The 13,653-nt window shown below is 46.5% G+C and overlaps 1 protein-coding gene across 7 annotated transcripts in view; it reads right to left on the bottom strand.

Moving 5' to 3' along the window:
• TMPO (thymopoietin) overlaps positions 1-12,366 on the bottom strand; it is a 51,511-nt gene extending 39,145 nt beyond the window's left edge. For 6 of the 7 annotated variants that reach the window (XM_054028576.1, XM_054028582.1, XM_054028591.1 and 3 more), the window contains exon 1: positions 12,049-12,344. In XM_054028576.1, the coding sequence (XP_053884551.1) occupies positions 12,049-12,294 (246 nt within the window). In that variant the 5' untranslated portion in view covers positions 12,295-12,344. Of the gene's footprint in view, positions 1-12,048 lie in introns of all 7 variants that reach the window. The other variant, XM_054028625.1, reaches the window with a different exon arrangement.
• Between the last annotated feature and the right edge of the window lie 1,287 nt (positions 12,367-13,653).

The following is a 13,653-nucleotide window of genomic DNA, read 5'->3' as shown; positions in this document are numbered from 1 at the left end:
AAGAGGAGGAGGAGGACGAGCTTGCAGAGAGCACCCAGCACTCCGTTCTCCCCAACAGCCAGGATCTTTTTCTCAGCCTGACTGAAGTACCCTCCCAACCCTCCCAAGCCAGTATCCAAGACCATGACCCCATGGAAGGGACCTCAGGTGAGTTTACCTTTTAAAAAGATAACACTTGTTTTAAAAGCAAGCGTTTTTTAATGATTACTTTGCCCTGAGGACTTGGGATGCATTCGCGGCCAGTTCAGCTACTGGAAAAGTCTGTTAACGTGTCTGGGGATGGAGCGGAAATCCTCCAGGGACATCTCCATGAAGCTCTCCTGGAAGTACCCCAAAAGCCTTGCCGCAAGGTTTCTGGGCAGTGCATCCTTATTCCCTCCTCCATGGTAGGACACTTGACCACGCCATGCTTGCAGCAAGTAATCTGGTATCATTGCCTGACAAAGCCTGGCAGCGTACGGTCCCTGTGTTTGCTGGCATTCAAGCAACATCCGTTCTTTATCTTGTTGTGTAATCCTCAGGAGAGTGATATCACTCCTGGTAACCTGGTTGAAATACGGGAACTTAATTAAGGGGACAGAGGTGGCCGTTCCTACTGGGCTGTTTGCCTGTGGCTGAAAAGAAATCCTTCCCTGCAGTTAGCCAAGCGCAGGGCGGGAAATTGGCCCTGAGCTTTTCGCGTTTGGTTAGCAGGGATCTTCCCTGTTACCAGCCACGCGGTGGGGGGGGGAGGGATAAAGCGATCATCCAGAGAATTGGATGGGGGGGGGGGGTTAGTTTGTTTCCTGCTGCTGCTGAGTGTTAACAGGAAAACCGCAGCACTCAACGGGCTTTGCTTGGTATGTGGGAAAGGAGGGCGCAGAAGCCGAAAGACAATGGCTTACCATGGCCGCATGCAAGCCGAATTCTGTTGCCCGGACCTGTGATCTCTAGCAGCAAAGCCACAGGCACTCAGTATTAAGAGGCAAAATGCGACCTTGCACAGAAATCACATGTGCTATGTAATGTGAATAGTGTTGGTCACCGTGAAAGAGTATAAGCATTGTTCTGCAAAATGTATCTTTTAAAAAATTCTCTCTTTTTTCCCCTCCCTACAGCAGCTGCAAATTCTTCAAGTCTCCCTACTCCATCCCGAAGGCTATCACAGATAAGGCGTCGGAAAAAGAAGACGCGAGACGAGATGTTTGCAGAAATCATGGAATCCACCCGCAGTGACAGAGCTCATCTGAATGAGTGGAAGGACACGGTTTCAAAGTGAACGTGAGGACAGGAGGGACCAACGTGAGGACAGGAGGGGTGGGGGCAGGAAGATCAGAGGAGGCAGGATGCAATGCTGGGGCTGCTGCGTGAGCAAACAGACATGCTCCGGCGTCTGGTGGAGCTTCAGGAATGGCTGCAGGAAAACAGAGTGCCGCTACAGCCCCTGTATAACCCCCCTCCCCATGTTCCATATCCTCCTCATCCAGACGTGTAAGAACGCAGGGGGGGGGGGAGGGGGGAGGCTCCGTACACCTTCCCATTCCACCCCAGTGGAAAGCCCAAGCAAAAGGCTGTCATTTTTTTAACCTTTTTTTAGTGGCCTTTTCCTTCCCACTGATCCTCCTCCCAAACCCCACCCGGGTTCCCTCCCTCTTTTTCTAATCTATTAATACAGAATAAATGATTTTTAAACGATAGTGACTTTATTTGGATTGAAAGCAAGCTGGGGGAAGGGGGAGGGTGGGTTCCTTACAGAGAATGAGTCAATAAAGGGGGCAGGTTTTCATGAAGGAGAAACAAACAGAAGTTTCACACTGTAGCCTGGCCAGTCATGAAACTGGTTTTCAAAGCTTCTCTGATGCACAGTGCTTCCTGGTGTGCTCTTCTAATCGCCCTGGTGTCTGGCTACGCGTAATCAGAAGCCAGGCGATTTGCCTCAGCCTCCCACCCCGCCATAAAGGTCTCCCCCTTACTTTCACAGAGATTGTGGAGCACGCAGCAAGCAGAAATAACAATGGGGAGATTGGTTTGGCTGAGGTCTGAGCGAGTCAATAATGATCGCCAGCGACCTTTTAAACGGCCAAATGCACATTCTACCACCATTCTGCACTTGCTCAGCCTGTAGTTGAACAGCTCCTGACTCTGGTCCAGGCTGCCTGTGTATGGCTTCATGAGCCATGGCATTAAGGGGTAGGCTGGGTCCCCAAGAATAACTATTGGCATTTCAACATCCCCAACGGTTATTTTCTGGTCTGGAAAGTAAGTCCCTTGCTGCAGCCCTTTAAACAGAGTAGTGTTCCTGAAGACGCGAGCGTCACAAACCCTTCCCAGCCAGCCCACGTTGATGTTGGTGAAACATCCCTTGTGATCCACAAGTGCTTGCAGCACCATTGAAAAGTACCCCTTGCGGTTTATGTACTGGGTACCCTGGTGCTCTGGTGCCAAGATAGGGATATGGATTCCATCTATCGCCCCACAGTTAGGGAATCCCATTGCAGCAAAGCCATCCACTATAGCCTGCACATTTCCCAAAGTCGCTACCTTTCGTGGCAGCACCTGAGTGATTGCTTTGGCTACTTGCATCACAGCAGCCCCCACAGTAGATTTGCCCACTCCAAATTGATTCCCGACTGACCGGTAGCTGTCTGGCGTTGCAAGCTTCCACAGGGCTATTGCCACGCGCTTCTCAACTGTGAGGGCTGCTCTCATCTTGGTATTCTGGCGTTTCAGGGCAGGGGACAGCAAGTCACAAAGTTCCATGAAAGTGCCCTTACACATGCGAAAGTTCTGCAGCCACTGGGAATCATCACACACCTGCAACACTATGCGGTCCCACCAGTCTGTGCTGGTTTCCCTTGCCCAGAATCGGCGTTCCATGGATAGAACCTGCCCCATTAACAACATGATCTCCAAAGCACCGGGGCCTGCGGTTTGACAGAATTCTGTGTCCGTGTCCATGTCCTCATCACGCTTGTCGCTGCGCTGCCGCCGCCTCCTCGCCTCGTTTTTCTGGTCCTGGCTCAGCATAAACTCCACGAGAACGCGCGAGGTGTTTACAATGTTCATGACTGCTATCTTGAGCTGAGTGGGCTCCATGCTTGCCATGGTATGGAGTCTGCAGTGTTCACCCAGGAAAAAAGGCGCGAAATGGTTGTCTGCCGCCCGTTGCTTTCATGCAGGGAAGGAGGAAGGGGTGAGGCTGTACCCAGAACCACCTGCGACAATGTTTTTTGTCCCATCAGGCACTGGGATCTCAACCCAGAATTCCAATGGGCGCGGGAGACTGCGGGAACTATGGGATAGCTATGGGATAGCTACCCACAGTGCAACGCTCCAGAAATCAACGCTAGCCCCGGTACTTGGACGCACACCGCCGAATTAATGTGCTTAGTGTGGCCGCATACATTCGACTTTATACAATCTGTTTCCCAAATTCGAATTATATAAATTCGGATTAATCCCGTAGTGTAGACATACCCTTAGCCAAGGACAAGGTTTCTCTTGTATTCTTCTATAGGACCTATCATGATGAGGGCCTGACACCTGACTGAGGTCTCTAGACTATATTGCAATATAAATAAGTGATAGCTTACAAATACCACAGTTTAAGAGGAGTGTTTCCACTTCACATGTCAAAACAATCGGTCTTTCTAGCTCTAGACAGATGTACAACACTAGTGTTCACTATACATTATCAGCTTGTATTAATGGACTAAATATAGGAGCATAATGTTTATCACAATCCACAGAATTGGTTACATCCTTAGTAGTGCATACTAAAACAGATAAGCTGCGACCCTGACAAGAATTTTACCACTCACTGCAGCTACTATTCCTCAGATTACTGTATATTTAGAAGAAACACAATCCAACATCTGATCATCCTGACTCCATCACCCTTTCCAGAGCGATACCAGAAATACAAGCAGGGGGGCCCTCACATATATTATAGAGCACTAAAAATAGACTGTCAAGGAACTATTTAACAGGTGGAGAGAAAAATCAGTTGTTTGCAGGTAATATGTTATTTTTATTTCATAAAGAGACAGATGCGCTGAAAGTCCCAAGCAGTAAGTTGTATTCAATTGGGGGGGGGGGGGGGGGGGGGGGGGGGGAGAGAAATACTACCTCTCCTAAAGTAGTGTGGACTGACTTTATCTGTGCAAACACAAAGCTATTATGTCACAGCTGTTATTAAACTTGACAAAGTATGGCATCGATTCTTGATGTGCTGTTACGAGATGCCGTTTGTACATGCAGAGAGACCTTTGACATTAGATTATATATGAACTGTAGAATTTTTATAACCTAGTAAGTGTATACAATATTGCAATAACATAATAGTAAAGCAAACCTTTGGCTTTAGGAGCAAGAGTACACAGTGAAAATCCACTTCTTACCAATCTTCCATAAGTAAGAAGTGGAAGTCTCTACCCTTAGCGGCAAGGCCCCATCACATGTTCGTTAGCTATTTGTGCAAAGGATCTGGAACTTGACAGACTGGAGAATTGGGCCCTAAATGTCCAAACAAGCAATTAAAATCAATGGTGGTTCCACATATTTTTTCCTAAGATTGTTGTCTTAGCCTTACACCCACACTATAAACAAGTTACAGCTTATGACTTGCACACTCTCTTCAGGTTTTTGAAGGATCTGTCACTGTTCACCTTGAAGCCTTACCAACTAGTCTCACTAAGATTGGGGTGGGGAGGGTGAAAGAATGCAAAAGAGAAAAATTCAGTTCTACATGTTGTCCTACCCCCACCTTTGCTGCTGAGAAAAGATCTAACACTGAGATTGCTGGTTACCAGGATCCTTGTTGAAAATAAAATGACTAGAAGAATTTTGCCAAGAGTTAAGATCTGTTGTATTAGGTCAGATCAGTTGTTCTTCTACTCCAATGGCTTGTCTTCAACCGTTGCTAGTACCACATGCTTTAATGAAAGGGGCCAGAAATCATTTGGACAACTATGAAATAACCTGCTAATAAGAGAAGGTTTCTTCCTAAAATGAGGACAGCTACACTGCATTTACACTAGGATTTTCTAAAGCCTTAATCCCAAACAGGTGCAGCTCCACTACTGGTAGTGACAAGGCTCAGGCATCTTTACTACTACTCAGAATGGGGCTTTCTTAATACAAGTCTTGTCAACACCACATGTCTGCTGCCAAAAGTGAAACTATGTACACTGGGAATTATTAATACAAAAAATGTTAATATATGATGAGACAACCACTGAGGGCTGGTCTATGAAGCATGTGAATTTGTATTCCTCCTATATTTTTTGTTTAATGTAACTAGGATGTTTTTATCCAAAGGTGTCTAATCCTTTATGGAGTCTGACTAAGCTCTTGATCTCAAATACCTTGCAGCAATGATTATTCTAGGTTACATTTGCACTTGGTGTAATTATTTCCTTGCCATTACTTATTTGTCAGGGTGGATAAAAATCAATGATTTTTTTTTTTAAACTTAAATTGGATTTTTGATTTAAAATTGGATTTTTTTGATTAGATAAAATGCTTTTTGAGGAAAAACTTAAGATGTATCTTAATTAAAACTATTATAGCTCAAACGTATCTCATCATGGAATAGGGATTATAAATTCTATAGTACAAGACAATATATTAATGTAATGTTTAAGAAAAGTTTTGTAAATGAGTTCCAATAGTTCATGGATTAGGGATCCAATTTTATGGAGTTCCATATGCTTCTGTATAGATTTAGGTTAATCTTTCTATTTACCCAATGGGACTCAGTGCTCAGTCTACAAGATTCCATCGGAGATTCCTAGTTTTGCAGTTCTCAAACAGTGGATGTGTGTGTCCAGAGGTAACATGCTTGTTAACAGCAAAAATGTTTTTAAATAAATCAATATATAGAGTTGAGAAATAGCAATTATATTGTCCCTCTGCAAATTTGTGTACACAGAGTCAATCCCTTACCTCTCTCTAAAAGTGCAAAGTTTCAAAAAGTTCAATGAATAGAAGATTGTTCGGGGCAGAATAGATCTGGACAAGGAGAAGAAGTCTAGAGATAAATGTGAGAAGCGAGGGACATATGCTTGTTTTGTTAAAATATACGTTTGCTGTTGAAGAAAAAAAATCTAGAATACTTGACATTTAAATTGTTTTAGTTGTCTGTCTGGTGATGTTCTCCTCCTAATACAGCATATCAAGAAAATCCTCCAAATATTAAATGATTAACATGTTGTATTGGAGATATTTATGAAGTCATTGGGAGGTGAACTATCTGCTTCAATTACCTTTGGTAAATGAAATAATCAATCATTCATTTTAAGATACAGCTGTAAAACTAATCTGAAAAGTTTTCAAAACAAATCACTGTTTAAAAATGCATAGTGTGTACCTTCTAAAAATGAAACCTACATCTATCTGAGTTGTGAAGAATATGAATTAAGGTTTACCAACCAATAAGAATGCACTTTTATGTAGAAAACCATGATTAAATAGAGTCTTCCTGACTAATGATTTAAATCAAATTCACCCTGTTTGTATACCAACATTACCTAAAGGCTCTAATCGGCATAAGTTCCTGTACTGTACAAAGATTTTACATATTCTAATGTTCTCAATATTCTTGTGTGTGATAAAGTTGTAAAGTCAAGCACTCAAAAGTTAGGAAATGCTAAAATTAAGGTTACCCAAGCAACCTTAATTCAGCCCTCTTGTGTGTATTCATCATTATACAGTCTTTAATTACATGGTCACATACTCCCTCTCCTTCTGCCCTCCCACCCCGAACCCCTGATTTATTCAGTGTAAAGAATGATTTTGCTCTGGAGATGAATCAGAGACTTGCCTGGAGGGCCCCTGCTTCATTTACTGCTGAAGTGTATAGTCAATGAGGCAGGGACTGCAGGAAGAGAAACTATGACCTCACAGATAAGGGAGCTGAATACTACCCTGGAGACCTGGATTCTATCCCTGACTCAGCTGGAGAATTCCTACATGAGGCTAAGCAAGTCTTTTAAAACTTTTTGTAGATGGTCAATAGTTAGAGGTTCATTTTTAGGGTGTCTGACTTGCCCAAGTGCTGAGCACTTGCAGTTGCAAATGAAGTACATCTCTATCTCGATATAACGCTGTCCTCGGGAGCCAAAAAAAATCTTACCATGTTATAGGTAAAACCGCGTTATATCGAACTTGCTTTGATCCACCAGAGTGTGCAGCTCCCCCCCCCAAGCACTGCTTTACCGCATTATATCAGAATTCATGTTACATCGGGTTGGTTATATCGGGGTAGAGATGTACTATATAATGCTAGGTTTCAGAGTGGTATCCGTGTTGTTCTTTTTGCTGATACAGACTAAGTACTTGTGGCACCTTAGAGACTAACAGATTTATTTAACATAAGCCTGTTAGTCTCTAAGGTGCCACAAGTACTCCTCGTTCTTTATATAATGCTAGTCGCTCTGGAATCAAAAATAAGGATCTATACATCACAAATTGAGCACCCGAAGTTAGTGGATACTTTTGTGCTAGTCTTTGTGCCTCAGTTTTGCATCTGTAAAATGCTCACTCACCACACAGTGCATTGTGAAAATATCTGAGAACTTCAAGTTTAATGAAATTCTCAGATACTACAGTGATAACCCCATAAGGAAATTAATAATTCTGTCTTCAGAAGCAGGGTTTGAGTAGTGTGCCATAAGCCATGGGGCCATACACTGAACAAGTGCTAAGTCAGGGGCCACTCCACGTGGCTCTTGGAAGCCATAGCATGGCCCGCTCCTCCAATGGGAGCTGCAGGTGCGGTGCCTGCAGATGGAGCAGCATGCAGAGCCACCTGGCTGCACCTCCGTGTAGGAGCCGGAGAAGGGACATGCCACTGCTTCTGGGAGCTGCTTGAGGTAAGCGGTGCTCAGAGACAGCACCCCTGAGCCTTTCCCCATGCCCCAACCCCCTGCCGTGATCCCCCTCCCGCTCTACAAACCCCTCAATCCCCTAGAGCACCGTCCTGCACCCCAAACTCCTCATCCCCAGCCCCACCCCAGAGCCCACACCCCCAGCCAGAACCTGAACCCCTTCCCCAGCCCTGATCCCTCTCCTGCCCTCCAAACCCAGCCAGAGCACCCTCCTAGACCCCAAACTCCTCATCCTCAGCCCCACCCCAGAGACCACATCCCCCAACTGGAGCCCTCACCCCCTCTCGCAGCCCAACCTCAATTTTGTGAGCATTCATGGTCTGTCATACAATTTATATTCCCAGATGTGGTCCTCAGGCCAAAAAGTTTGCCCACCCCTGATCTACCCTGTGCATGCGTCTCCCCCTCAATCTACAGTCACACCCTCCTACCCACCTACATTCCCCTTCCCCACCAGCTCACAATCTCAGGTCTTGTCTACAGTGGTAATTAACAGCGCTGCAACTTTCTCGCTCAGGGGTGTTAAAAAACAACCTCCTGAGCACAGCAGTTGTAAAGCACCAGTGTAAACATTGACCCAGTGCTGGGAGCAGCGCCCCTCGTTAAGGTGTTTTTTAAGAGCGCTGGGAGTGACCACACAAGGCATGTTAAAGCGCTGCCGCGGCAGCACTTTAACACTTCCAGTGTAGACAAGCCCTAAGGGCTGGTCCACACTAACCCCCACTTCGAACTAAGATACTAAACTTCAGCTACGTTATTCACGTAGCTGAAGTCGAACTATCTTAGTTCGAACTTACCGCGGGTCCACACGCGGCGGGCAGGCTCCCCCGTCGACTCCTCTCGCCGAGCAGGAGTACCGGCGTCGACGGTGAGCACTTCCGGGATCGATCCCAGAAGATCAATTGCTTACCGCCGGACCCGGAGGTAAGTATAGACGTACCCTAAGTGTGCCCACTCCCCAAGCTCCTTGTCCTAGTCTTTGTTCAATCGGTCTCAGTTCTCCCCCCATACCCTGACTCTTCGTAGAGCTCTCTATCCTCCACCCCAATGGTTCCCAGTCTTTTCCCAAAATCCTCCAGGCTCTTTGTCTCAGTCTACTCCCCTCCCAACCCTCAGGCAGGCCTCCCTCTTGTCCCCTTTGCATTAGAATCACACAGTTTCTTCCACCAAACTGCCTGAGCCCAGAAGTTAGGGAAGGTTCACTGAGAACACAGGACACAGTTTCCTTGCTCTCAGCCTGAGGCAGACATCCAGCATGAAAAATTTCAGCCCAGCTGATTAAAGTTCAGCAAAATTATAAGCAAATGAAAAAGTGGTCTGATCATGGGTAATGCTGAACAAGCGGCCTGTGAAAAGAAAAAAATCCCTGCCCCAAACACCAAGTTTAATTTGAAACAAACTGCAACAGTATGAGGGAAAAGGGGCAGAGGAGGAGTGTAATGAGATCACAGATAAGTTAACTGTATTCACAGCCTGATATTGTAAATCCTTGAAGATTTTTTTTAAATCTACATTCTCAAGTGCTGCTCAACCAGCCATCATTAGTTGACAGTTCTCTTTTTCCTACATATTTTAAGTTTGCCTTTCCACTTTGTGCCCCCCCACTTCTTGTATTAAGAGAAAGTGAATAGGCACACCTGACTGATCATACACAAATCAAAACCCTTGAGAGCAACTCCTGCACCCAGAGCACATTAGAGATCCAGAAACTCACTATGTTAACTATGAACTGAAGTCTTGTATTGAAGTTTGAACAGGGAATACAGCAGAAAGCTTCCACACACTTAGTCTGCCCCTTATGGCTAAACAGAGCTCGAGTTATTGAGTTAATATTAGGGCTCTATGTTCTGCAACTATATTAGTAAGGCTGCATGGTCCTAAGATGTTAATTTTTAACCAATGCTATTAAAAAGCAACAATTTTTTGGATTGCTAAACTACAATTATTTATCTCTAGACAGTTAACATTTCAGTTGTCTCCATGACGAATCCCCAACAGCAGGAGACTATTACTTAAATAGCTCCCCCTCCAAAATAAGGAAAGATTAGCATGCTATATCAGTTACCAAGCACTGAGGTGTTAATCCCACTATGTAAGCCACAACCAACTGTACTGTTTTCAAACTGGAACAAGTTCCCAGTAAGATAATTTATTGTAATTTTTATGCTAAAAGTACTTCACCATCAGACACACAATAAACCTCTAGTTTATTGTTCTTGCAACTGTTACATAACCCATGCAATAATATTCTTCACTGTAGTCACGGCAGCAGTGTGGGGTTTTTTGGTCTTTTAGGAAAAGTATTGGAGCTGTGTGTTCAGTTGTTTTAAAAGGTCACCTGCAAAGGAGTTTTTTAGTTTCTTGACCCAAGCTGTACTACATGTTTGTTTCTTTATGATGTACAAGAAAGGACCAAAAAAATCTGTCTACATTTGATATTTTCCTGCTGGGTTTTTTTGGTGCCTCAGAATTGTGAAGCACGTCAAGTCCGGCTTTCCCTGGTTTTGCAGGAAATTTTCTTGAAGGAAGAAACATTAAGCTTTAAAGAAAGACAGCCTCTCAGCTTCTACTTAGGCATTTGACTTCAGCATTAGAACAAAAAGTAAATTTAACACATAAAAATCCCTTCCTCTTTCAATTGCTCAGCTTTCAGTTTCTTGACCCAAGCTGTACTAGTGTACTCACTATACTACTTGTCTGAATTTCTAGTGTTAAAAAAGAAGAAGAAGAGGATAGATTTGTTCTGGACACTCTCTTGTTTCCCCTTTCACAAGTCACCTTTAAAAGATACAGGATTTTAGTCACCTGGATTATAAACATCAAAAGAACTACAACTCAAAACTCAACCTAGCAACGATTGATTATTTATTACAAGTCTTTTATATGAGGCCCATCCCCATGGTATTTTGATGTATTTTAGATTACAAGCAAAATTATTTCCTCTCAAATAATGTTTAAATAAAGTTTACCCAGTATAGGCAAGGCCTGCATGTCCATCACCCCACTTTCTCCTTGCATGCATACTTGCCGGGTTGAACCGGCTTTCTTAGATTGCTGGTTCTTACCCAAACACGTGCACTGAACAAGGCACTTCCCTATAGCATATCCACTCAGATACAGGTAAGTACAGTCACACTTAAAGCATTCCTTAGATCAAATCATTAAGTATTTTTTTCCTTCAAAAAGAAAAGAAAATAGACTTAGTAACAATCCACCAATGTGAACAGAAACGTTCACACTTGTCTGAGTTATTTCAATGCAACAAACTCTGTAGGAGAGCTGTAGGTTTGTTTAGATCACAAAGACAGTCTTGTGGAAAGAAGCCCGACTCTCTCTTTCTTTGATGAAGTTTAAGTTTCGGGACATTAAAGTCATGGGCAAATTGGTCTAAATATTAGTACCTTACTTACTTATTCCATTTCTTTTTAAACAACACACACAAAGACAACTTCTTTAGCCAACTTGAGTTACAGCATAAGAACCTGGCATGCTACAAACACGAAAGAAGTTATTACCATATTATTTTATTCTGCATGTTATAAATAAGCATCCATCAGACGATTTGCCATCCAGCAACTTCACTACTAAAGTTTACAGAGGCATCAACAAGACACCTCGATCTCCCAGCCTAGCCAAACATCTTAGTCCCGCAGATGCTCCTTGCGCTGGCAGCCGACACTCGGCGAGCCCCCGAGCTGCAGGGCGAAGTGGGCTGTGCCAGACAACGGAGTACGTCCTAGTTTGAAGTTACTAGGAAAGGAAATCCCTCTGGCAGAGCGCCCCTCTCCCTAAGCACGGGGCAGAGACCCGAGCGCCCCGCCGAGTGAAGACCCCCGGGGGAAGACGTCTGCGCCGAGGAGCTCGTATCGGCCACCGAGAGCCGCTGTTGCCCCACGCGGGGGCCGCCAGGAACTCTGGGTGAGAGGAAAGCACCGAGCTCTCCCCTAAACCGAGTTAAACCTCCGCAGACAGGCCGGGGCCGCCAGGGCGCGCTCCGCACCTCCGATAGAGCGGGAGGCGGCGCACGCCGCCTGCCTACGGCCAGCTCCCCGGGGACGGGTCTACATGCGCGGGAAGGGAAGGGCTGAGGAGCGGGAGCACGAGCGGCGGTCAGTGTCCGCCCCAGTCCTTTGTACTGCAGCGCTGGGGTCACCCGAGCGGCAGGGGGATGGTCTCCTACCCGGCCGGGGGCGGCTCCTCCTCTGCTTCTGGCGCCGAGCGGGGTGGGCTCCCTCTCCTCGTCGCTGGAGAAGTCGGGCTGGACGAGCGCGGCGGGCGCGTTGCGGGCGGTGAGGTGCTGTAGGTAGAGCTGCACATACACGTCCTTGCGCTGCTCGCCGCCCGGCAGGCTCACATTGTTGGCGATCAGCTCACTCTTCAGCTTCTCCTTGGTCAGCACCGACGGGTCCGCCAGGAACTCGGGCATCGCCGGCCTCTGCCGCCCTCCCGGGAGAGACACCAACAAAGGGGGGGGGGGGGGGGGTGAATTGTCTCCCCTGCCCAGCGCAATGAACCCAACAACTCGCGGCGCGCTCGGCGAGAGCTTCGCCGACCTCCAATAAAGCGTGTCCGGATTGGCCGGGCGAGTCACGAAGTTGGGCTGCTATTGGCTGCGGGCTTGAGTGGGGCGCGGCGCGAGGGCTCCACCAGCAGTAGTGCTTTGCGCGAAGAGTAGTAACGCAGTTTAAATTCGGCTCAGGCGGGAGAGGCGCTGGCGTTATGCCGTCTCCCTCCCCCAGGCGGGGAGGTGCCATGGTCTAGACGCCTCCCCCAGGGGAGATGCTCCCGCCGCCGCTAACCCCCCGCCCATACGCAGAGGAGGTCGAGGTCTTTGCAGCTGCAGAAGGGCGGGGGCGAGACCCTCTGGCTGGGGAGGAATTGCCCGACTCTTCTGTAGTCGCTGTCTGGGAGAGGAGCACAGAGGGTTTTGCTGCCAGTGTTTCAGTGAGACATTTAAGAACCTCCTAGAGCCCGGCTGAAGTCTCCCATTGGTCGCGTGGGGCCGCGGCAGGTCGTCTGAAGCCAGCCCCAGTGGCGCGATCAGCCCTACACAGCACCGCTTGTCCCATGTGTGTCCTTTGCTTTTCAAAACTGTCACTTTCAGAGGCATTGTGAAGTGCCTCCTCACACGCGGGCCTGGCCTTCCTGGATTCTTCAGGAAACATCTTTGATCTGGGCACCGAGCGGGCGGAGGAGATAAAATCCAGCCAAGACATTGCCCTTGCCATTAAAAGCTGTGAATAGTATATAAAAAGTAAAGAAAGAAATCCCTTCTAGTGTATTGCAAAGCTTGAAAGGGACATTGCCCATTACTTGAGTTCCAATACCACAACTTCCCCAGGCGCATGCCCATGGGGAATAGGCTGCAGGATTGGGACCTTAGATTGCAAGGTCCCTGGGGCAGTGAACCCTGAGCTCCATGCAACTGGCCCTATATCAGACCCCACTGGCTTCAAAGGAATGAGGGTGGGGCCACAGCCTGGGCTAGGGGCGGCTGCCTGTGATGAAAATTAAATTAGATTTTTTTACAGCTTTTTCCAAAATTGCACTTCCCAGAACTAGTGAGGGCTGCTGCACTCTGGTGGATTCATTCCCAATGTGACAGGCAATTTTTAGGCCCCTAATCTTCCTCTGGGGTTTCCCAGAGCTGTCAGTTTTAAATTGCATTTGAGGCTCCTTAGAAACCTGTGTATAGATTTCTGAATCAGAAACTGTTCATGATTCCTCCCCACATAGCAACAGCTACTTCGAGGGCAGGGCTGACCAGCTAAGGACTCCCTTTACA

This window comes from Malaclemys terrapin, chromosome 1 (assembly GCF_027887155.1).
Source record: "Malaclemys terrapin pileata isolate rMalTer1 chromosome 1, rMalTer1.hap1, whole genome shotgun sequence".
In the NCBI taxonomy this organism is placed as follows: Eukaryota; Metazoa; Chordata; order Testudines; family Emydidae; genus Malaclemys; species Malaclemys terrapin.
This window is presented reverse-complemented; position numbering and strand designations above follow the sequence as displayed.